Raw genomic sequence first — 26,307 nt, forward strand, 5'->3', positions numbered from 1 at the left:
CGCATAGCGTATCTTAATGGGTGTGCAAATTAATGCAGGTCTGCCTGGCGGAAAAATTATGTTTTAAACATGCTCATATTTTAGAAAATGTAGTTAATATTTACGTTATTAATGATATATCATATCCACCTGCGACCCACTCACAATTAATTAGAATTTTATTTGTATTACTTGACCCGCCTAATCCGCGGATATAACCTCGATCCTAAATTATATTGGACCTCCATATCTGTCTGATCTACTTTACTCTTACCGCCCTGCCCGGTCCCTTAGATCAGCTGAACTTGGTTTATCGTCCATCCCTCGTTTCCGGTTGTCTACTGCAGGTGGAAGGTTTAGTGTTAATGCTCCTAAATTATGTAATTCACTACCCCTTATGGTGCGTTCACACCGGACGCGAATAGCGTGTCAGGCGCGAGTGATTTCAATGTTAAGTCAATGCAAAGACGCGTTACGCGCGTAAAAAAAATCCTGCGGCGCGAATGAGGCGTAGAGCGCGGCACGGTAGACGCGAATACGCCTCATTCGCGCGTCAAGTTTGCGTGAATGGCGCGAATTGAGCGTCTGCCGTGTTAAGCGCGTTACGCGCGAATGTTTAATGTAGTGCTTTTTGTGCATTCTGGTGTTTGACGCGAATTCGCGTCTGCCGCCCGAGTTGAAAAATCTGAACTTCTGCGTCAATTCGCGCCGCGTTAACCAATCAGGAGCCTGCTTGCTGCTGTCATGTGGTGAAGTGACAGTTTATAATGTTATTTTATGTTTGGGCTCAATAAATTATTTTGTAATATGACAAAAATGCTTGGTGTGCAAAGCAAATCTTTCACATAAAAACTCGATTTCAATATATAAGAGATACTCATTTTGTATTGAATGCTATTTATTCCATATCTATTCTAGATTATATGAAACATTATTATTCTAATGTAAAGACAACAAACACAATTTAGTGTATAAAAACTTTTAATAAAAACACAGGACAGGTTTCACTTTTGGAGGCTGGCTCCATTTATTATCAAAACAAAAATAAATGACAGATTAGGTGGGTGCGGGCGAGGGTGAACCTCGCGCCGGGCTGTAGAGCGCGGGCTCGACAGGCATAGACCACTCGAGGCCGAGGCCTTATACGGCCTACGCTGTCCTCGTCAGCGTCCTCACCGTTATAGGTCCACTAGTCTCGCGTAGCCAGACCTTCAGACTGACGGCTGAAGGTCTGGAACTCATAGCAGCTTTCTTTGGCCAAGGCCCGCCCATAAGGCCGTTTGACCGACATGTCAAACAACCAATTACAGTTCGTTTCGTTCAGCGTCACGTGGAAATGTCCCCACAACAACAGACCGGCGTGCAACAAGTCAGTCAGCATAGAAAATCAAAGGAGGAGAAGAAAACCGAACACAATACTGAATCGGCCAGCTGCGATGTCAGCGTCTGTTGTTTCATGTTTGCCCGCAAATGCGGCTGATATCCCCTTCACAGTTAGGTATTTCACTTGATCTTCCATAATAGATCATAGCTGTCAACATTGAATATAAGGGAGATTTCCCGGAATCCATCTCCAAAATAAGGGAATTTTTTTACACGATTCTTACCCACCACAAACTTTAAAAATAAAGCACTAATCATTAAAAGTCTAAAGAGTTTATAACTACAAATGAGTGAGAGAGAAAGAGACAGTGTGTGTGTGTATGAGAGAAAGTGTGTCATTTTTTAAACATTTTTTATCAGAGAATGTTTAAAAACTAATATCAGCTTACGAGGGAAACGGTACGTGGTGCTTCGGGGGCTGCTGGAGATGATTAGGGAGAGGTCTGTGCTCCTTTACCGATCAAAGCGCGCGCTGACACGGAATTGTTTATACTTGACGCGTCCGCACGAGCGCGGCAAAGATTACGCGTTGGGTGCGCAAGACAGGCAAGACCCCATTTCCCTTGGCTGTGTGCACAGCTTTTTTTGTAACAGAGCGCGCGGCGCCGCATCCGACGATGAACGACTTCAAGCCGAATCTGCCCGAGCATGTAGTACGTCTCACACAATCAGAGCGTAAAAATACGGGATATTTTACGGGAAAATAATAAAACGGGAAGACAGCGGGAAAAGAGCTAAAATACGTGAGAAACCCGGAAAAAACGGGAGGGTTGACAGCTATGTATAGATAGGAGGGGACACACAACTAGTAAAGTTGGATCTGCTGGGAATCCTTATAAATGCTGACAACGGGTCGGGCAGGCTTGGAAAATAATACTCTTCCCAAATCCCGTCGGCAAACAGGCTAAAATATCTCTTTTTGTCTCCACTAAGTGCCTCAAACAAAACTCCTGGACATCTCTTAAAGAGTCTACGCCGTGAACCTCGCATACTTTTGAGAATCCTACGTTTAGCTGATCTTGATAAATGCTCATTGTCACTCACACAACAGTTTTTCTTCCGCAATCACACGTCTGCGCTTTGTTTCCCGGCAGACCGAAAATAAACGCGAGACTCGCGCCCCCCGGAAATCCGATAAAATTCAACCAATCAGATGACGACTTCGACATTCCTGAAGTGTTTCCAGTTAAGTGTACCATATGCATCAGACGTTTAGCCAACGTTCCGTGGGCGTGACGTCTGAGGCTGAGACTATAGGTCCACCAAACCTAGCTCCTGGAGCAAATTGTGAAACTCCTGAAACCCTCCGGAGGGTCTGGTGGACCCGAGTACAGCGACGATGTCCCCTACGCAGCTGTTTCTGCTCTCCAGAGCATATACGAGCGGTGACTCTCTCGAATAATGCTAATGCTAATGCTCGATAAACATCTAAAAAGATGGCCGTCAACGGGTTTCGAAACTTTCGCCTCCGGATTTCGCCTCTGACGCGCGTACATTTCGCTTCAAACTTTTGTTTTTACGCCCGTCAATTTCGCCATTGACACGCGAATTACCACAAAGTGGTCAAGCGTCAAACTAGACGCGGTAGACGCGAATTTGACGCGCTATTCGCGTCCGGTGTAAACGCACAGTTACACTTCGTAATATCTCATCTTTGGCTACATTCAAGACTCAGCTAAAAACATATCTATTTAACGTGCATTTTGAATAATGTGACTAAATGTGTCCTTATGTGATTGTAATGTGTGTGTGGGTTTGTAAATGGATTGTAATGTACAATGTAAAGCGACCTTGAGCTACGGAAAGCCGCTTTTTAAATAAAACCACTTCGGTAACACTTTATTTTAAGGTGCTTGTAATAAGCAGTAATTAACAGTTAATAAGACACTTATAAGACCTTATAAGATGCATATAAGATGCATATAAGCATTAACTAATGATAATAAATAAATTAAATTAAATAATACATTTCTCAAGTATCAATACATTGCACTTTTAGAACAGCCGAACAAACATAAATGGTAACACAAACACTCCCAGGCCCTTGGCCCTCGGTAACACTCCCAGGCCCTTAAAAATTGACCTTCCCAAGAGGGAGTAGTTTCCCTGATCTCTTCAGGGCCTGGACCTTTAATTAACCCTTATATGAAGTAGTTAATGCTTATATGCATCTTATATGCATCTTATAAGGTCTTATAAGTGTCTTATAAGGTCTTATAAGTGTCTTATTAACTGTTAATTACTGCTTATTACAAGCACCTTAAAATAAAGTGTTACCACTACTTCTTCTTCCTCTTCTTCACTTATGGACACACTCTGAGGACACATAAAAAAGTGGTGGGATTGCGCCACTTGGTGGAGCTATAATTGAACAAAACATGAAATTGGCACTTACTACTATACAGTTTTATCATATAAAAGGGTATTATGAATGCATTGGTGTATCTTACGAATCTCAGTATGTGCCATCGGCACCATGCCCTGAACGTACTCAAAAAGTTTCGAGACCTTGTGGTCAAAAGTTACAATGAAAATTTAATAAATTCTAATAGCTTTTGATTAATTTTGCCTATTGTCATGAGACTGGTCTTAATAGATTCATTGGGCCACGCCAAGAACATAGATATCAATGTTGTCGGAGTTGGCCAAACTTCCTGTCCGCCATTTTGAATTTCTTTAAAAACCTACTTTGTCAAACTCCTCCTTGACCGTTAATCCGATTTTCACCAAATTCGAGTCCTCTTCGACTGGGCCGACAAAAAAGTTAAGGATTTCTTGTCGACAGACGCATCAATATAGATGATGGCATGATGCCAAAACGACTCTAAGCTGGATCTCTGCAGTGCTTTATCATATTGACACCAAACTCTGCCTGTGTCATTGTCACCTTACTCTGACCACACCACATCAATTTGGTCACAGCGCCACCTATTGGTCGAAAGTTATGAACCATTCAATCATATTACTAGTGACTGTACTTATAATTTTTCAACAATTTTTGCCTAAATCATCTTAATACGTCTTTAATTGCTCAATGTTTATGTTGGTCTGATGCTCCCTGATGCTTATCGTGTTCTTTGTGCTTGGCCCCGATAATTGCTGCTTGTTGTTCTTACCTATCTGTCTAAAATATGTGTAATGTGTTCTTGTACTGTTCGTTTTGTATAGATTTTTGTCTGATCCATTTTACATACCCATCTAAAAACAACGTTTGCACCAGACTAGTCTAGTGACCAGCTTTACTGAAAAGTTTTGGTCCAATATCTATTACCATAATAAGTTGTGTTGAGGCTGGTTTTAGTTTTGACCAAGTTGACTACACATCTCTGTCTTGCTGTCTTTTTATAATAGCTAACTAATTTTGGTAGCAGATCTAAAAACCAGATGAGCCTAACTAATTGTATTTATTTATTTTATTTTATTATTCATTTGTGACTGAAAAGGGCGTCATTATTGTGATTGTTCAGATTCAATAAAAAAAAAATTGTAGTCCATGAAGTAGTTTAATTTAAATTATTTAGATTTTTACTTATTATGTATAGAAATGTACATCAAAATAATACTTTGCAACTCCTTAGGAAACAATGGGGTTTTTTTGTGCATCCGTCTTGGAAAAGTCATGGAAATTCATAGGTCAATTAGAGGTGACAGGGCTGCTTTTGATTTAAATGTGAGAATGGAGGCCTTTTAAGTAATTAATCATTTGAATTTGAGTAAACAATAAACAGTTGAACAGTTTCCATTGTTGTTGTTTTTGTTGTGGATGGAAGTGTATTTCTCATGCTGTTTTTGGAATTTCAGGGATTAACTGTGAGTTGCTGCCCTGTGAGGCCGTTAATCCGTGTGATAACGGGGCAGAGTGCATGGAGGAGGCTGATCCCGTCCTCTTCCCTCTGGGCTTCCGGTGCCGATGTCGCCAGGGTTTCACGGGGGCCCGCTGTGAGATCAACATAGACGAGTGCAGCTCCAACCCCTGTCTGCATGGCTTCTGTTACGACGGTAAATACTGTAGTTATTTCTCAGCCTTGAACTCCCAAACTTAAAACATTTCCCTTCAGTCTCATTAGCACATGGGTACTCTAGAGAGGCACTCTTTTTGGAGCAAAGGCACTGTCGGTTTACCCCTTTGACAGTGTTGGCATGACTTAGTTTAATAAGCAGTTTTATAAGACACAAGTTACTCCATTCAGTATGACCAGGCCACATTTGCTTTGGTACTTTTGACAAGTGTCTTGCTCCAGCTGTGAGCGAGGATCCGTAAGGCATAATTGCTGCTTTGTAATTTGAATAATGGATGATAAATGACAGAGTTAATACAATCAAAGCCCAAGGCAGGGTGTTGTTCTCCCTCAGCAATCCAATAAGCTGTTTTTTGCCCTTTTGTGTTGCATCTCCTGCATAAATCATTACAAAAGCCATAGATCAAATACATGTTGTCAGTTAAGGATTACAGATTGCAAAGCATGATGTAGGCCTTTGTAATTCATGTAAATTCTTTGGTAATAAACCCTTAAGAACAGTTATTAAATATTCTAGAATTTAAGTATTTTATGAATTTATAATTATTTTTATTTAATTTTAACTTTAATATATTGCCACTAGTTTCTGTAAATAAAAAAGGTTGAAAAACAAGCAGATTTGTTTTTACAGCAGAAGTATCATATATATCTTGGGGGGCTTTCAAATATTGTCTGGCAATGGGTGGTCTTGAAGTCAAAAAGGTTGACAACCACTGCTTTAGAGCTTTAAATTTAGAGCCTGCATTCAGAATAATCAGAGGTTCCTTGTAGTTTTACTCTTAAAGTATCAAGTGGTGTGTTTGTTTGAAATGTTGTGAAATTATATAGACTCACAAGATGAAGTCATATACGTTTTTGAGTGTACCTTGAAGGCAAGGTTACTGTACATAATGCACTTTTTAGACTAAACAATAGTACACTACAGTAAGTTGGAAAAAGTCCAAAATCTTGACACATTGAATTTTTCTCAATTTTTTAAAGTGTCTTAGACAGCAAAAAAGTGTATATTTTTAACATAAGGTTGATACAATTTTAAAAATTAAGCCAGCATGATTATTTAATGTTCTTGACTTCAACAAGAATAATTGTCTTCTCTACTTTAGCCAACTTGGATTTGTTAAATACTAAATGTCTCCTTCAGTCAACCTCTTGTAATGGCAGCTGCAGATCTGTTGTTCAGCAAATTTTCAATTAGCAATACTTGAAATGTTCATTTGTCTTCATAATGCAGTTTTAAATGACTGCTTGGTAAAGGCTGCTTGTCTCTGAAGCAGAAGACCTCTTGAAAATGTAATGTAAGAGTCAATAAACTTCAATCAACATCAATCAATCACCACACAACAAAAAAAACTAGCAGTGATCACGAAAATAAGAGCATCATTTATAAAGTAGAATCCCCAAGCAGTGAAACAATAATCTTCTAACATTAACTATATAGTTTCATGCTGGGAACTCAATGTGTTCTATATAAAAGTGTTTGTCCATATACTGATGTGGCTAAAGACTTTTAGGTTTCGCCTGAGACAAAGTGCTACTAATGAGTCTAACTTTAATGCATGAAACTGACTACAAAATTTCTTTTTGACATATTACCAGTATGCTATGCCAGTGATTCTCAACCGGTTTGGCTATGGGACCCACATTTTCTCAAATTAACTTAAAATAACTCAACTAATCTCAACTCAAATTTTATTTATAAAGCACTTTCAAAACCATAAGAATGGTGAAAGTGCTGTACATAAATAGCATAAAACTAGAATTATTATAACATAATAACAATAAATCACAAAAATCAAGTCATCCATCATGCAGCAAATCATTCACATTTCTCTGACCTAATCAAACGCCAAAGGCCAGATGAAATAAGTCTTTAGATCACTTTTGAAAGTGTCCATACTTGATGAGGATTGTATAGATAAAGCCCGGCTCAGTCTACAGGAGTTTGTGACCACCGATTGTGAAATCAGGTGGTTGCATCATGCACATGAGGAGAATCTTTGCAGATTTTTCTCTTTTAAGTCTCAAACCTGCACACACATATTCTTAAGATTATCATGCCAGATTTAGCACCTCACGTGATCTCACGGGGAAGCAGATGTAAACAAAATTTAACAAAACTTGCTGTATCAATACTTATTCTTAGCGAGAAAAAATGAAAGAAGAACGTCTTTTGAGGAGACATTATAAAGGCAGTTGTGTTATCGACACATTTCGACCAGCCGTTTCTCCATCACCGTTGTCCATCGGCCCGGTACAGCTGCTTGTTGTTTCGCTGTCGCCATTTCAAAAGTTCCATCACTTCTGCCTCCTTGTAGACTTGTTCCTAGTTGGCTATTGTGGAAATACTGATGTAATCATAGTCGTAATCATCCTGATTTAAAATCCTAAATATCAAACATGTTTGATACTATTGGGGCAGCCCCAATATGTCCGTGAGCAGATTGGGAGGTTTAAGATTTGATCTGTAAACGCCTCACATAACCAGAAAATCTGGGCCGAAGATCGGAACCGACTGATACCATGGACATGATTTTTTTTCTCAGATGTCGGGAGTAAATCGGGCATAAATCGGCCTTAAACTTCTTTAGTCTGAGCACAGTTTATGGGCATTTTATTCCAAAGTGCAGGAGCAGCAAAAGCCAGATCTCCTCTACGCCTCAAACGTGACCGTGGGACAGTTAAACACATACTCTGAGAGGAACTCAAGAGTCTTTGAGATTGGTAGGGGATTAACAAATCTTTTATATACTTTGGAGCCTGATCATGCAGTGCTTTGTAAACAAACATTAGCAACTTGTATTGCATTCTGTATTTTACATGTAACCATTGAAGAGGTATCAACACAGGTGATATATAATCCCTTTCCTGGTATTAGTTAAGAGTCTTGCTGTTGCACATACTGAAGGCATGCAACCAAGGCTTCATTTATGCCTTAGTATAAAGCATTACAATAATCCAGCCGTGTGGAAATAAGCATGCACAACAGTCTCCAAATCCCCGGTTGATGCTTTCACAAGTCTGTTTATATGACGTTCAAAACAGAGATCTGAATCAAAAAGTCAGATAAAGACTTACAGGACAGGGATGTTAGTTTTTTCTGAGGTGAGAGACTTTTTATTTTTATAACATGTTACGAAAATAACATTCACAAATAATGACACTCACCAATAGCCTGACAAAAGCTCATATGACCGCAGATACTGAATCAGGTTTTTCTCAGGCACTCTTTACTTGAACTGCATCAAGAGTCAACAGCTTTCACGCACGTCTTTCAAAATAAAAGTCTTGCATCAGATCAGGAAAACATTTAGAATTACGTATTTTTGTTGTTGTTGTTTTTTTCACAACACACTCCGTGACCCACTCAAAATGGTTTGCGACGCACCGGTTGAGAAACCATGTGCTATACACTGAACTGAACTGTGCTGATATGCGATCTTATATTTTACTTATACTACACCTTTATCTTACTTCTAATTAGCTGCCATTTAGCAGATGCTTTTTATCTAAACCGACATGTAGTTCAATAATTGCACTCCCAGAGCAACCTGCAGTTAACTACTATGCTCTGAGGAAAGATGGTGACAGCGATGAAGGACGATTTTGTAACCAGGCAACCGAGTATTCCTCGTCCACCACTTGTAGTCCGACCTGCAGCCACTTTGTCTTGTCTACCATCATCTCCAATTCCAACAAGCTCAGTCAGACAAAGTTTACTTGTTTACTTCCTCCCAGACTGCACCAGCAAAAACAGCTCCACATATGTAGTAGTCCCTTAAGGCCTGTCTGCCATATAGGAGGTATGTGATCTGCTGTGTTTGTGTGGGAAGAGAGTGAGAGCAAGGTGTATCTCTTGAGCAGCTGGTGTGAGTAATTTAATGAGAGTAAGAATTTAATGAGAGTAATCGCAGGTACACGCACAAAGACAGAGTGGCAGCATAGATTACGTGGTAAATCTAAGGGATAATGAAGAATCCTGGGACTCGGCATAGGCCTGGTAATAAATGTGCGGCTGTAAGAACCCACAATTACCTCTGTCACAGGCTGCTGTTTTGCAGCAGAAAGGCCGGGGATGCATTTCTCCTCAACGCCATTAATGATTAAAGGCTTGTGGAATGGGTCATTAGGTTTTGTGTAAGTCAGATGCAACGCAAAGACAGTGGACAGCAACACTCTTGTAGCATTTGTAAAAGAGATCGCTACACAAACACACATCTTACATTTAATTGGACACACTGTGTTTCCAGCTGCTGGGGTAAGTATAAATGAGCACGAAATTTCACAAGCAGAGAAAGTCAATTTTACTGATACGCTTTAGAAACAAAGGTTTACAGACAAAAGTAAAAGTCTTTTGACTTCTGCAGGCTGTGGAGGAAAATATAGAGTTTTAAAAAATTAGGTTTGAACGTAGAACGTAAAAAAATTAAGTAAACAGATTGAAAGTTTAGTCATGTCTTAAAATCTAAATGTGATTGTTACATATGCAAAGTAATTGTTGTTCTATGCAAGGTATTCCACTTTTAAATTGGTCAATATGTACTGTTATCCCACATTATCTGCACATGGATCCAGTATTGTCATCACATTATTATGGATTTACATATCACAAAAATATTGTAGTTGCAGGTTAGCTAACTGTGTTAGGATGCTAAAAGTCCATAAAATTGTATTGTAAGATATGAAACATTGGAGACACATACCGTTCAAAATGTAGGGATCAGTAAGATTTTTTTTTAATTGAATAAATTGATCAAACGTGACAGTAAAGACATTTGTAATATTGCAGAAGATTGCTATTTCAAATAAATTCTGTTCTTTTGAACGTTCTGTTAAAATAAATAATATTAAATTTCCACAATAAAAGTGAATCAGAACAGCTTTAAAATTGATAATCATTTAAAAATCAGCATATTAAATTGATTTCTGAATGATCATGTGACAGTAAAGACTGAAGTTATCTTTGCCATCACAATAATAAAATACATTTTAAAACATATTAAAATAGAAAAAGTTTTTGTTTTTTTAATTATAAGAATAATTAGCCATTTTAATGTTTACTGTATTTTTTATCAAATAAACATAAAAAAATGTATTCTATGAACGATTCTATGTTTGTAATGTTGGGTGATTTTTGAGTGGATGTTTTTATTGCTTGCTATGATCCGTGCACCAACATTGCATAACCACCCCTGAAAAAGATGCAAGAGATTAGCATTGTACCTACATCGTCCTTGAATTTTAGTGTTTGTTAAACCAAGTTCTTGAGATCATGCCATTATGTCTGTAAATGTTTGTTAGCCTATATGTTTCTAAAACAGGAAATTCTATTTCATATCTTCTAAGGTGATTCTTCTGTCTCTTTGTGTTTCTTTCTACAGCTGTGGACAGTTTTTACTGCTTGTGTAACCCTGGTTACGCTGGTATGAGATGCGAGCAGGACATCAATGACTGTGCTAGCAACATGTGTGAAAACAACTCGACTTGTGTGGACCTCCATCTGGTAAGGATAATTAATCTTCAACTAACTTAGTTTCCATATACAGCTCTTAATGAAAGAACAACAGCAGTTCTTAGAATAATACATATGGGAACTAAGTATAATAACCACTAAAGCGCCGTAACATCTGTTGTTAAATGATTATTGTTCTCTGTGCAAAGCAATTAACAAAATTTAAATCATTCCTAGGCCCACCTGAGAAATGACGTATCTTCCATAGTACAAATAACATATTGGCCTATTGTAACCATGATGTTTTTCTCCACACACTTCTGCAATTAATTCATTCTGACTATTTTTAATAATTCTATATTTTTATTTATTTGAAATATACCATAAAATATAACCATTTAATGTACAAATTCTGTTTAGACTGCCGTTTGAACTGACGCGCTACAGCGATCTGTCACATTTCAAAGAGCCAAAACGTTATTTATTGTGTGAATCTCGTAAAAATATTGACAGAATCTGACAGCTGTGGATTTGTTCCATATCAAACGTAACCTTCTCTGTCTTGTCTGTCGGTGTCAGTGTCCTCTTTGTCCGCGATTTTTCTGTGTGAAAAGGGTCATTTGCGTGAGTCTCACGGTCAATGCGTGAGAGTTGGCAGCTCTGCAATCTCCAGTATTATTACATTGTTTGATACAATATTGTTTCATTTGATATTATGTAAATATGAATTTTTATTTTATATTGGTTTTATTATTACCATATGTTACTTGTATTTATATTGTTTAAAGATTTAAGTTAATATTGTGTCCAGTTTGGCCCTGTAAATTAAAGGGTATTACTTTTTTATAAAGTGTGTGCGGTTTCATTTTCTTAAGTACCGATTTAAGAACCGTTTAAGCACCGGAACCCGTTAAAAAATACCGAGTAGGTACTGGAATCGGATAAAACCCAACCGATACCCAACCCTATTTATAATGTTATTTTATGTTTGGCCTCAATAAATTATTTTGTAATATGACAAAAATGCTTGGTGTGCAAAGCAAATCTTTCACATAAAAACTCGATTTCAATATATGAGAGATACTCATTTTGTATTGAATGCTATTTATTCCATATCTATTCTAGATTATATGAAACATTATACGCATATGAAACATGTGTGAACGCAGCATTAGAGGCAGCTATACTCGTGGAGGCAGGATCATGACAGACCCATGTTTTGTGTGCAGGCACATGGCCTTGAATTTGGGTTGTGTGCTTGTGTTGTCTTGTTCTCTTTCCCCGCCCCCTTGTTTTCCTCATCTTGTCTTCATTGCCTGATCAGTGTCACCTGCTGTCGGTATCTGTTCTCCCTATTTTATCCCCTTGTGTTTGCTATCCTGTGCTGGTTCATTGTGATTGATTGTGTGTGGATCCACACATGGTAATACTTGTGAGTACCTTGTCTTGAGTTCTGTCTAAACAAAGAAGTTTTCTTGTAATAGTTATTTTGTTGCTGTGAAGTTTGTGTCTTAGTCTTAGTCTAGTGTTGTTTGTCTTTTGCTTTTCCCGTGCTGTTTTCCCCCCCTCGTGGGGTTTTGTTTTCCTGTTTTATTATCAATAAACCGTGTGTCTGCAAACTTCTGCGATTGGGTTCGTTTCCTGAAAATCCGTGACAAGTTCCATATTAAAAGCATGGATGCTGTCTTTGTAGATGTTATGATGGACTACGAGTTTTGTGTTCCGCCACATGCGCTCTGCTTTTCTGCATTGTCTTTTCATATTTTGCACAGCTGTTGAGTTTCTCCAATTTGCTTTTTGTCTACCACTTTTCTTCCTGACTTTCACAGGAGCAATATCATCAATTACACTTTTAACTTTTGAGTTAAAAGAATCAAGGAGAAAATCAACAGAGTCAGCAGATATGCTTGGTGTTAAAGATATAGCCTTCATAAATAGCACACTGGTGTTCTCCTTTAAGCATCTCTTCTTGACGGACACAGATCTAGCTTCAATGGCAGGAGAGATCAATATATCAAAGAAAATACAGAAATGATCAGACAGTGCTACATCCTTAATAACAATCGGTGAAATGTTTAGACCCTTACTGATTAGTAAATCTAGAGTGTGTCCACGATTGTGTGTGGGTCCATGTACATGCTGAGTCAGATCAAAAGTATTTAAAACAGTTTTGATTTCTTTTGCCATATTGGTTTCTGCATTGTCTATGTGAATGTTAAAATCTCCAGCAATGGCAAAACAGTCAAACTCTGAGGAAATTGTTTATAGCAGTTCTGTAAAGTCCTCAGAAAAGGCTGGAGAGTATTTTGGAGGCCTGTAAATAATAAGTAAAATACGGGGAGCACCTTTTAACACAATACCCAGATATTCAAAAGACAGGTAATTCCCAAATGATATTTGCTTACATTGATAGACATCTTTAAAAAGAGCAGCTACACCCCCGCCTCTCCTACCCGCTCTGCAGACACTCATAAAAGTAAAGTTAGGAGGGGATGTTTCATTGAGGACTGTTGCACTACAGCTGTCTTCTAGCCAAGTTTCATTTAGAAACATAAAATCCAGGTTGTATGTGGTTAAGTTGTTGACTAGAAGTTAATTATTTTTAAGTGAGCGAATGTTTAAAAGTGCTAACTTAACAGTCTTACTTTTTGTCCCAACAGCAATCTTAGTTTGGCGTGTAACAGGCACTAGATTAGATGGGTTTGCTGTACGGCTTTTGAAGGCCTTAGACTTTCTATCATGTAATTGAACAGCAATAGAGAAAGATTCAGGCACACTGGGTTCCCGCTTGTTCTGTAAACATTTAAGAAAGTTAATATTGTCATAGCAGCCAGGGACCCGACACATATCACTGAGAGCTGGTATCAGTTGTTTTTTGTTCACCTCGAGCCGATGGAGGAGGGTGTGAGCCCTGGCGCTGTGGCAGAGGCCGAAGAGCTCTCACAGGAGGAGGGCGAGGGGGAGGAGGAGGGGCTGGGCCCGCAGGCTTTGGTGGTTGTGGGGCCTGCCGTTTTTTGGTTGACATCTGTCGTGCAAAAGAGTGGGATAGTTTGGTTCCAGCATACACCAGTTTTTCCATTTTCTCTGAGAAGCACAGAAGTGGAGATGCTGGAGAGAGGGATAACGTGTCTGGGGAGAGGGGCTGTTGCTCTGGTGTTATCGGAGGCTGTAATATGCTGTCCTGGTTTCCCTCGCTGTTTTCCAGAAAGTCGTCCTTTGGAGCAGAATCTTGGAGCAATTCTAATATGTCTCAGTCTGTCTGTGGTGAGCTCTGTGGGCAGGGCTCAGCTGAGATTGTGTTCGTGAGCAGAAGTTGTTGTGGCTGTATGGTGTTATCATTGTCCTTGTGTGATATGTCAACCGCATGTCCATTCAGGTGCTGACGTGAAGTCCTGTGGTCATTCATACTTTGTCCAGGTGTGTGTGTGCCATTCAGGTTGAGTGGATTGGCACACACTACAGAAGGATGATTAAGGGAGAAGTAGATATTGTCCTTTAGCACTCTTGAACCAAGTTTGTTTGGGTGGTGGCCATCCTGTTGAAACAGTTGCCTCTGACTCCAGAAAAGATTGAAGTTGTCAATGAAGTTCACTCCTTTTATATTGCAGGTTTTTTACAGCCATGTGTTAAGCCCAAGCAACCGTGAAAACCTGTTTGTTCCTTTTGCTGGGAGTGGTCCACTGATGAATGTCTGAATTTTCAGTCTTTTAAGTGTTTCAAAAAATTAAGGAGTTCTGACTGCTCTTTATCAATATAATTCTTCCCCACATGAATGATGAGTCGATTTGCAGTCTTATGTTTCATCAGAATGTTCTGAATTTCCCTATTTACATCAGAAGTTGTTGCTTGTGGAAGGCAGCACATAGTTGTATCTCTGCTACTAATGTTTCTGATTATGGAGTCACCCACTATCAGAGTCCTGTGCTCGGCTGCGCTCTGAGCTGAGTGCCGCTGTCTGCTCGACCTTGAGCGCCAGTTAGCAGTGTTAGCTACTGGCTGATTCAGTCTGTATTCGATCACATTCATCACATTCGGGGATTCCTCATTCATTAATACTTCGAATCTGTTCTCAAGATAGGCGGTGGTAGGAGACCAGTATTTGCAATCCTCGTCAGAGCCGTATCTGGGGTAGAGGATGCTACTGCGGCAATATGTGATGCTCGTGACAATCTGACATCTCGAGTGCCTTCGGGTCTCGCTCCCTGTTTGTGCCATTGATTTGTAAGTCGATCGGCTTGTTTCTCTACACTCAGTATGGCCTGTCGAGGAGCACTAGATTCATGGGACTCACCGGCTGTATGCTGAGGGCGTCCATGACGAAGCTCTGCTGTGTGTTCCGTCTGGTTTGGTGGTCCCACAAGTAACTTTGTAAAAGTCTCTGGCAGTTAGAGCAGCAAGTGGATTCCAGAAGAGGCATTTTCTCTTATCCTTTTGAATGTAGGCAGTTGTGTTTTCCCTTCCCCGGAAGGTAAGCTTTCAGTGGGAGGCTGGTCGGAGAAAAGAATTCCGCTTTTTTGTAGTAATCAAGCGCTTGAGCACTGCGCTGATTTGCTGAAGTTAAAATTAGGTGATAAAAAAAGATAAAATATAATCTAAAAGCGATAGAGCGATCAAAAAACATAAAAGCGATAGGGCAAAGCGCGGAGCAGGAAGCAAGAGCGTCCGAACAGTAGCTGAGCATCTCCTTGGTGGCCCTGAGAGATAGATCAGTGGCCAGACGCAACTCTGTAACAGCGTCAGTGGCATTGTAAGCAAACATGCTGCAGCCTGACCAGCTGCTGAATAAGCCTTACCCACCAAAGCCTTGTTGTTCTGACCAGTTTGGTGGGTCATGTCGAGGCCTTTAGAGACGATGTAGACTGAGGAGCGAGATAGCTAGCTAGCTTCTCTTCCACCTTAGGCATCACCCCATAACCATGCTCTCTGTAGCCTAATACTGATGAATAGTGAGATGTTTGTGCACTATACACCAGAGGTGGGAGTAAGTCACACATGTGCAAGTCACAAGCAAGTCTCAAGTCTTAACCTTCGAGTCTCAAGCAAGTCCAAGTCAATTTTTTATAAAAGCAAGCAAGTCAAGTCAAGTCACTGCCTTATGTCAAGCAAGTCAAGTCAAGTCATAGCTTGGGTCACAAGTCACTGGCAAGTCATACAAACGTTTGATGATTTCACTGAATTTATATATTAAAATAAGTTAAAACTACATAAGTTGTGGACTATGGTTTTATTTGCAACATATATTTTTTTAAATATGCATTTCCACATACAGCTGAGTGGTTACTACAATAAAAATCTAAAAAATAAAAAATAAATACAATTTCAAACTACATAGCCTAAAATGTAAATGTAACTGAAATTAGGCCAACATTAAAGCATGAAAAAATAAATATGCCTCAAACATTGCAGAAGACCATTAAAAGGTATTAAACAATTCACAATTCAAGTATAATGGTTCCTATGCCACCAAATGGCATTCTTCAAACTGGCATCCCCTTTAGTTATATAACAGCCGTTGGTATTTAGCCTATTATGAAGTTATAGGTGGCCGCCAATAGGTGGCGCCAAATCACCGTCTTAATGTACGAGTCATAGAAGCAGTCAACTGATTTGTTCAAAATGACAGATTCGTTGTGGAACTAAGCAACTAGGTCCCTGAATCACAAATACGCATAACTCTTTCTGTGGCTTGTTTGGAACTATTGTCATTGGAGAAATAGAGCAAAAACAGAAAATATTTGGAATATTATGTCTAAAATGTCACATCACAATATTCACTCTTTGTTTACTGAACTGTTTTATAAAATCATCACATTTGCAATCGCGCCAATAATCTGGAAATATTTTTTTATATATGTTATAATTATGAAAATAACTCATACTAGGGCCATTTTTCCACCACATTTTGAATTTTGGGTGCATATTAATTCTGCTGGCATTTTTGCCACCAACCCCCTGATAACATTAAGAGAAACATAAACGACAAAACTAACAGTTTTCTATATTGTTTTTCGTCATTGGAAAGAACAACATTTTTGGCTTTAAAGCATGATTTAATAAGAAATGTGGCAAATGTTATACAAAACATATACCATCATTAATTATCATTTGAATATTGACAACATTAAGCTACATTTGAAAACATAATTGTGTATAAAGAGGCATGCTGTTTTGACCAATATTATTCTCTCTAGATTTAAAGATAGTCAAATTAACTATAACAAACAGGTTAAACAAGCCATAGCTTACTTTTAGACGTGATGAATGAAGTTCGACTGTTCGAGGTTGTGATGGTCGTCCGATATCCCTTGCCAGTTATTATGCGTACAACAAATCTTCTTGCATGAAAATGGTCATTTTCTAGTGTTTATATCCAAAAAGAAACGATGCAGGGAGATGTTTTTGTATTTAGCACGCTCACCGCGATGTAGGCTATTTCTGGGCTTGTGCAGCGTCACGCAATCGCGCAGAATCTGATGACTGACGTCAATGGTTCCGTTGCTTTCATTTTGTTTATCAATGGATGTTGCGATGATTTATATAAAAATGTATATCAAGTCATTCTCGAGTCATACAGTTCAAGTCAAGTCAAGTCTCAAGTCATTGGATCTCAAGTCAAAGTCAAGTCGAGTCATTTTCTTAATTTAGTCAAGCAAGTCTCAAGTCCTTAAATTTGCGACTCGAGTCTGACTCGAGTCAAGTCATGTGACTCGAGTCCCCCATCTCTGCTATACACTCATAAGTACGGTGGCCGAGAGAGCTCAACGCGCTGTAACTGAAGAAAACACATGCAAATAGAAGAAAACACATGCAAATAGAAAACAACGCGTGCAAATAGAAAAAAAAACACATGCAAATAAAATAAAACGCATGCAAATAGAAAAAAACGCGTGCAAATAAAAAAAAATACGCAAATTAAGAAAACATCTTCATCAGTTTTACAACACACGTGTGCTCCAAATACTCACAACACCACCAAATACATAAACGCGCTGCAAATAACACAGAGCACAACGGAAATGTTTCCAGGGGAACCAAATAAGTGACGAACCCGGCTGGGACGTGCTGGCATAGAAATCCATAAATCTATGCGTGCTGGTGCTTACAGCTAAAAAATATACTTTATTTATTTGTGCAAAACATACAGAGATTACATTTTTTATGACATACAACTTGTATACAATGTACAAAATATATTAACAATATGTTCAATGTCATCAGAATACAAATGAGAAAAGAACAATGAGCTGGAAACTAAAATAAATAAATAAAAAAGATAAAGAAGAAAAACATGAAGGAAAGATATTTATCTTTAGATCAGTTACACTGTACAAATTGTTTCATGTTATTACATTTACATAAAGAAAAGTTTCGTAAGAAATGTTAGGTAATGTAGGGTCCAAAATTTTAAAGTTGAGACACAGATATATAACGCATATTTTAAAAGCTTTTTTTGTAAACTATAAATAAAAATGTATTTGCATCCGTTATGTTAACAGCATCATATTTCTGTCGTAAGACCAGCTGATCGACACCGTGCTGCGTTGTCATGGGAACATCCCAGGTGAAAATAATGAGGAAATTACGTTGTCTTTAGTTGCTCCCTTCATCAAGTGCGCTCCACACGGCTGCCTAACAGCACACTAGAGCCTTGCTCACTCCAAAGGGGCTCTGCAATCTACCCTTCGAAGGGAGTATGGCATAGGGAAGCTCACGAGCAATAAGCACGTCTCAGCCGGGTTCGTCACTTATTTGGTTCCCCTGGAAACATTTCCGTTGTGGTCTGTGTTATTTGCAGCGCGTTTTCTGTATTTGGTTGTGTTGTGAACTTTTGCAGCGCGTTTCCTTATTTGGAGCACACGTGTGTTGTGAAACTGATGAAGATGTTTTTTTTAATTTGCAGGTGCTTTTTTCTATTTGCATGCGTTTTTTTCTATTTGCACGCGTTTTTCTCTATTTGTGTTTGCTTCAGTTGCAGCGCGTTGAGCTGTCTCGGCCACCGTACATAAGAAACGGCAGGCCCGACAAGGAGGCTGTGACCAACAGGGCAGGAAGCATTCATCTAATTTGCTTTTAGGATGAACGTCCTGCTTCTCAGCTCGCCAGTCGATATTCAGTCTGGCGACAACGCAAATCACAACTTACACCAGCTCAGCATCCCCTGCATCGATGCTTACAACATGTAACTCCTCAGAGCTAGATAATTGTAGCACCGGTGCCTCACTCTGCGGGTGGAAGAAACCGCAGTGCGTGCTTCCACACCCTGAGAGAAGGCACTGGATATAGCAGGTGATGGTAGATCCCCATGAACTGAATTGCCGCTGTGCCTCAGTAGCAGCAGGACCCAAGCCATGAGGAACACCCGACAATACAGTCAGATACAATATAGTTGGCACTGCATCATCTTTTATTTTCAGTGTCTCTGAAAAAGTCTGCGTCGAACTTCTCTTGTTTAAAAAAGAATCTTCAGTAAAATGAAGCGAACAAACGAACAGTGTATTACTGATGCAATCTGACTGAAACTTCATTAAAAATAACGTTTATCCACGCTTACTTAAAGGGTTAGTTCACCCAAAAATTACAATTCTGTCAGTAATTACTCACCCTCATGTTGTTCCAACCCGTAAGACTTTCGTTCATCTTCGGAACACAGATTAAGATATTTTTTATGAAATCTGAGAGCTGGCTCACTCCTTCATAGGCTTCTAGGCACTTTCATTCTGCCGGTCCAGAAAAGTTAGTATAAACATTGTTAAAATAGTCCAAGTGACTACAGTGGCTCAACCTTAAGTTTATCAAGCGACGGGGATACTTTTTGTGCGCAAAAACAAACAAAAATATCAACTTTATTCAACTATTCATTTTCTTCTGTGTGGGCCTCTGGCGTGAGTTCACGAGAGCGCCACGACGCATGCGCGAGAACTAAGATGGCGCTCACGATCATTTGTTGGGAAAGTGTGAAAGTTAAACCATTCATTTTGCAGAATTGGTAAGGCACTTTTACGTTTTCTCTTAGGTTTCTCACTATTCGGACATCCAGGAAATACACACTTTAGGACTTGTAACTTTGTATTTTTGTTCAATTTTCAAATACATTTTTACTTTAAAAATGAAGTTTTTAATGGTTGTTTCAGGGAATATGTTTCTATAGGAGCAATGAATGGAACATGTTTTTCAGGCAAAAATGTCCCTGGTTTTATTGTGAACAGTTCATCAGTACATATTATAAGAAAAAAATGTGTTTTCATAATATTTCATCAGAGTACTTTCTCCACATGTAACGCAATTTTTCTTTTTTTGCTGATATAACCAAATTTCTGAGGAAAAATAATATCATGCAATAATGTCTAAATCTTATGTTCAATATTTTCACAATCCAATCAAATCTTTATTTTACTTGGTAATATGTCACATTACTGAAGATAAAATTGTTGTAAATGTCATTTCAAGTTGTCTTTCAAAAATTCCTAACATATAACAATATTATTAGTATCCTTTTTTTATTATTATTACAGACATTGTCATATCAGTCAGGACAAAAAGTCCAGAGTCTTCATTCTTTGAGTTGCAGTTTTGTTCTGTAGATTAAGCTTGTGTTACCTCACAATCTCTGAGAACAAAGAGAGGGGCAATGAGAGCAATCAGTGGCTCAGAAGCCTGTGTGACATGCAGTTGTTCGGCTCTGATCCCAAATCGGCTTTTCCTTGCCTTCAGCAAACCCACTCTAATACAGCCAGAAAGAGAGATACCAGCCTCTGTGCTCTCATTTCACACTCTTCTGCCCCTCCCCTGCCTTTCTCTTCTTATTTATCTCACAGACATTTTCTTCTTTTCCTCCATTTTTATTCCAGGAGCTCTCTGAACCGAGCAGAAGGGCAAAAATAGTTTATCATTTATTCATGATGAATAATACAACCCTGGGACAGGGTTTCTGAATGGAGAATGCAATTGGGCTATTCACGGCATCCCTCGAAACCTAGAGGTGGGCGGTTTGTAGGCTGCTGTCCTGTGGACAGAGATGCAGGCGGGGATATTAGCCCTTTTGCATGCTGGGTTAATTAATGATTTGAGTAGCTATTTTACATTAGGGGATGAGATCATCTCAGAGATGCATAGAGTAACCTTGACAAAAGATGATCCAATGTCTTTGGCATTGAAAAACTGAAAAAAACACATTTGATTTGACTAGATTTTTGTCCACAACACATTTCTTTTCACCTTGATATCATTAGCTATGTTTCCATCCACCTATTGTATGCAAATTTTGGGATATCGCATAAAAAAACGCTGTAATGGAATTGCCAAGATGCGCATAAATCCTAAAAATTCTAATATCTGATAAGAAGACATGCACATAAACTACGATGGAAACACATTTACCAAATAAATCCCTCAATATACAACAAAAATCTCACGTGACTTAAAGGTGCCCTATAGGGGTTATTTTATTATTTTATAATGTTTCCCTATTGCCCTTATAATGTTAGTATTTTTTTAGATAAAAAATAGTCATAATTTAGAAATAAAAGGCATTTTTCCAAGCCTGATTTTAGCCTCTGATTTGAATGCTCTGTTTGAAGGGGCGTGTCTGCTGTGGGATTCAGTGTAACCACCCACTGCTGTGATTGGCTAACATGCTTGCATATGAAATAGCTACATATTACATTCGAAACTCTCTCGAATACTTTTACTACAGCAATTATACGTTTTTACTATTACAGCTATCGAGATTAATGAATCGTGAGAAGTTTTTAAAGTATTTAGATCTATTCCCATTTAGGGCTGTCAACGAATATTCTAAATTCGAATATATATTCGAATAGTTTTAAAAAACAGAAATTCGAAGGTGAAAATTAATATTCGAATCATGTGGAAAAACACGCCCGCGGTAGCAGAGGCGCGGCTGTCTGCTTTGCGAGTGGCAAAATTCTGAAGCTTAAAATGTAAAACGCATTTTCCAGCTGTCTGGCTCACTCATTGGCTGTGCTGCGTCAACTGCACATCCAATGGCACGGGCGCCTCCAACGTGTGCGCCAATGAGCTAGCATTACATCAGACACGTCAGAGCCCGCCAATGGGGGCGTGGCCAGACGCCCTCGAAATAGCCATAGTAGGCTACTAGCAGGCTAGCAGCAGTTTACCACAGCACAGCTCGCTCGGAGCGTTCAATGTCGGTTCTATATACTGTAAAACTTCAATTAATGTTAATAATATTTGTTTCAATCACCGAATGAAGCCTGCTATATTTAGGACAAGAGTCGCGACCTTAAATTGCTTGCACAAAACTCTTGATCAGCACTCAACATTTGTTTAATGTTGTTCATTTAAACCGTTATGCGCAGAGAGCGTGAGGGCGAGAGAGAGAGAGAGAGAGAGAGAGAGTGCCTGCGAGTGCGAGCGAGAGAAAGGTCTGCGGTCTTGGCCATTAGTTGATTTACTTGGTTTTGTGTAAGTTAATACGTTGTCAAATATGTTTAAACTTAAATAAACTAACTATACAAGTAGTTGTGTCTCTTTGTATTAATTTGTCCTGTTATTGACGTAATGCGCGTCATTGACAAAATGCGCAACCAGATATTCAAATAGTTCGAATATATGGGTTTTTTTTAGAGGGAATATTCGAACGTCATTTTTGAGCAATTTTGACAGCCCTATTCCCATCACATAAAATGTTGCCGTGATGAGCATTGAGCAAGCAGATGACAGTCTGTTGATCGCGAGAATGAAGAACTTATCATTGCAACGCAGTTTCTGCTCTCTCTCTAATGCTTTCACCAATGCAAACACGATGATGTACATACAGTCAGAGCTTCGTTGTGCAGTGTAGCGTGCGTCATTGATTTCATAACGAGTTGTCCAGATAAACTCGCGCTGTGTGGAAATATTGTTGTTTGATCGCTCTCTGTACAATTTGTTCACAATTTAAATAAGATTATTTTCATCCTACTAAAAGAAATGACTGAAGTTGATATTTTAGTCACTGGCTTGACTTATGCATAAACAGTATTGAACGATTTTGAGAGAAAGATTACCTGTCTGAACTTGAACAATTAGGCTAACGTTACAGTTAGCAGTAATTGTTGCTTGGTAGCTCAATCGATTTATTTCCAGACGTTCATCGAGGCCAGCTCTGTATTTGCCCAAGTTGAGGAAACAGTCGTCGGTGAAATGTTGGGACCATACACAACTTTGGGAAGTTGTGTCGGCGCATTTCCAGAGAAAATAAAATTAACCCATTGTTTCTTCAGAGGCTCGGATGAAGGAACTAAAGAATACTTTTGTGTTAATGTGTACATCCAAACACTGAGCAACTGCTATGCTTCGGTTGCGCAGTTCCGCCTGGCATTGAACATGGGCTGGCATATGCAAATGTTTGGAGGCGTACATATTAATGATCCCGACTGTTGCGTCACAGACGGTGTTATGTGGAGATTCGCCTATTTTTCAGGGGTGTTTTTCAAAAACGAGATTTAAATAAGAAGGAGAAAACAATGGTGTTTGAGACTCACTGTATGTCATGTCCATGTACTGAACTCTTCTTATTTCACTATGCCAAAATAAATTCAATTTCACATTCAAGGGCACCTTTAACGAACATATGATTGGATGACCGGACTAATCAGCTAAACAATTTTATTGCACAACATCTCAAATGTTGGTTTGGACATTCTCAAATGCCTGAGACAAAGTCTGTCATCAAAATGGTTTAGTATAATTACCTCCCCAGAACTATTGTGTTCCCAAGCACCAGGTATCCGCCTCCAAACGCAAGATGAGTTTATTGTGTTTCGTCTGCACGCTCTCAGGCGCAAGTAATTTATGATGAACGAAAAAAGATTCACAATGGCTTCCCCGATTACAGCAGCTTACATTTTTATTACAGATATGTTGTGGCAATTTTCCATAAAGTGACGATTTTGTTCTCTTAGACACATGGAATGAAAACGGTGCTTCATTCGCAAATGTTTTATATGCGATTTTACAACTTTGCGTATAAGTTAAAATTGCAGCTTTGGATGGAAACAAGCTAGTAAGTTCATGCAAGGCTTATGAGGTGACTGCAGTCATCATGACAGTTCAATTCAATTCAATTCAAATTTATTTGTATAGCGCTTTTCACAATACATATTGTTTCAAAGCAGCTTTACAGAAAGTGCATTTCAGAAATGTACATAGAAGAATATAGTTAGTTAATCATCATGTATTAATTTAGGGCATAACATATCGCCGGCGTTGAGTCGTCTCTTCACAGGCGTCGAGTCGTCTCATCGCAGGTGTTGGGGCATCTGAAGTCTCCGTGAGAGTCTGGATACAAACTGGAGCTGACGAACGCTATTTACCTCGGGACTAGCGTCCCGAGATAACAGCAGAAAAGCAGATGGGAAATAATTAGCGTAGCTGCTGTTCATAATATTAATGCATTCGATCTGATTCAACAATAGAAGGTAAGCATTATGTGAATGCTTGGCTAAAGAGATGCGTCTTTAATCTAGTTTTGAACTGGGAGAGCGAGTCTGAGCCACGAACAGTATCAGGAAGGCTATTCCAGAGTTTAGGAGCTAAATGTGAGAACGCCCTCCCTCCTTTAGTGGACTTAGATATCCTAGGAATGACCAGAAGCCTCGAATTTAGTGATCTTAACGAACGCGATGGATTGTAGGGCGATAGAAGGTCCATTAAATACACAGGAGCTAAACCATTTAGGGCTTTATAGGTCAGTAATAGTACTTTGTAATTGATACGGAACTTAATAGGTAACCAGTGCAGAGATGATAAAATCGGTGTTATATGGTCATATTTTCTTGACCTAGTAAGAACTCTAGCGGCTGCATTTTGCACTAACTGTAGCTTGTTTATTGAGGATGCAGGACAAACAGCTAATAAAGCATTACAGTAATCTAGTCTCGAGGTCATAATTGCATGAACTAACTTTTCTGCATCGGAAACAGATAGCATGTTACGTAATTTAGCAATGTTTCTAAGGTGGAAAAAGGCAGTTCTTGTAACATATGAAATATGATTTTCGAAAGACAAGTTGCGGTCTAGTATAACACCCAGGTCTTTTACTGTAGTCGATAAGGTAACAGGACATCCTTCTAAATTAAAGTTGTATTGTAAGAGATTTTGTGGGTAGTTTTTTGGACCAATAAGTAATACCTCCGTTTTATCTGGATTTAATAGCAGGAAATTACACGTCATCCAGCAATTTATATCTTTAAGACATTCTGTCAATTTTGATGAGTTAGTGTTTTCATCTGGTCGTGATGAAATATATAATTGAGTGTCATCAGCATAGCAGTGGAAATTAATTCCATGTTTTCTTATAATATTACCAAGTGGCAGCATATATATTGAGAATAGCAGAGGGCCTACCGATCCTTGCGGCACTCCATAGTCTACTGACGTTATCTTCGATTTTTTTACAGTCCATTCAAAGCCACGTCACACTCGAAAGTAAAGACAAATATTTGATCTTGCATACAAATGTAAAGGAAGCGATTTAAAAGAAATATGGAGCAATTGTCATCTGACATGTTTACGGCCTGCAATAAAGTTTTAGAATAGCATCAATGTGTTAATAGCCTCTATATGCTCAATGGTAGGGTCACTGCATGAGTGCTTCAAAAGATTGTTCTACTGTCACAGGTATGAAATCACTGATTGGGAAACGGTTTAGCCACCATGTAATTGAGCTCTTTAAATTCCACATTTCCACGTGCTGATTATATAGCAGAGGGCGTGGGACGGGCAGAGAGGGTGGCTGTAGAACGTCACATGGGAGTGCTTTACTTCCAAACAGTCAGTAAATTAGATTGACCTTTCTCGCTCTCTGTGAAAATGCGGATTCTGTCATGTTGGTTTGCCAACAGGAGTCTCCACCTGCCCGTTACGTGGGTCTCTGGAAGGACAAACATGATGGACAACAGAGCTAGGATACGCTTATTTGATGCAAATCATCTTGCTTTGAATATTTGTGAACTCGTTAAATTGATTGAATTCATAGGCATGTGGAGAGCAGTGGTGACATATTTCAAAGCAGTTCTGCAGCTTTTATGGTTCCACTATGATGGGCTTTCTTTCTTTCTTTCTTTCTTTCTTTCTTTCTTTCTTTCTTTCTTTCTTTCTTTCTTTCTTTCTTTCTTTCTTTCTTTCTTTCTTTCTTTCTCTAATATAGATGTCTGTGAATGTAAACGATCTGCAAAGTTGTGAAGCCGAAAGTGCATGATAAATAAAGTTATTGTCTCACAAAAGAAAGAATCAACTCTGAACCGCTTTTTTCAAATCCCACTTTTTTACGGCTACACGTAACTGGGTAAAACATTTGCATAATGCCCGCCTATAGTTGCCCGCAAACAACATCTACTTTGACCCGCCCTTAAAACGCTGTAGCTGTTTTTGCAATAACAAATTCTCTTTGTAAACACTTCCAAAGGATGAAGATGTGAAGTCAGTGGTTAGAAATACCAAAGCGATACAACA

At 38.9% G+C, this 26,307-nt stretch overlaps 1 protein-coding gene across 1 annotated transcript in view; it reads left to right on the forward strand.

Moving 5' to 3' along the window:
- eys (eyes shut homolog) overlaps positions 1-26,307 on the forward strand; it is a 323,611-nt gene that overhangs the window by 96,542 nt on the left and 200,762 nt on the right. Inside the window, exons 17-18 of the mRNA XM_056254896.1 lie at positions 5,164-5,361; positions 10,760-10,881. Coding sequence (XP_056110871.1) covers positions 5,164-5,361; positions 10,760-10,881 — 320 coding nt within the window. The remainder of the gene's footprint in view (positions 1-5,163; positions 5,362-10,759; positions 10,882-26,307) is intronic.

The sequence above is a fragment of the Rhinichthys klamathensis genome, unplaced genomic scaffold (assembly GCF_029890125.1).
Source record: "Rhinichthys klamathensis goyatoka isolate OS25496 unplaced genomic scaffold, OSU_Roscu_1.1 h1tg000115l_1, whole genome shotgun sequence".
Taxonomy (NCBI): domain Eukaryota; kingdom Metazoa; phylum Chordata; class Actinopteri; order Cypriniformes; family Leuciscidae; genus Rhinichthys; species Rhinichthys klamathensis.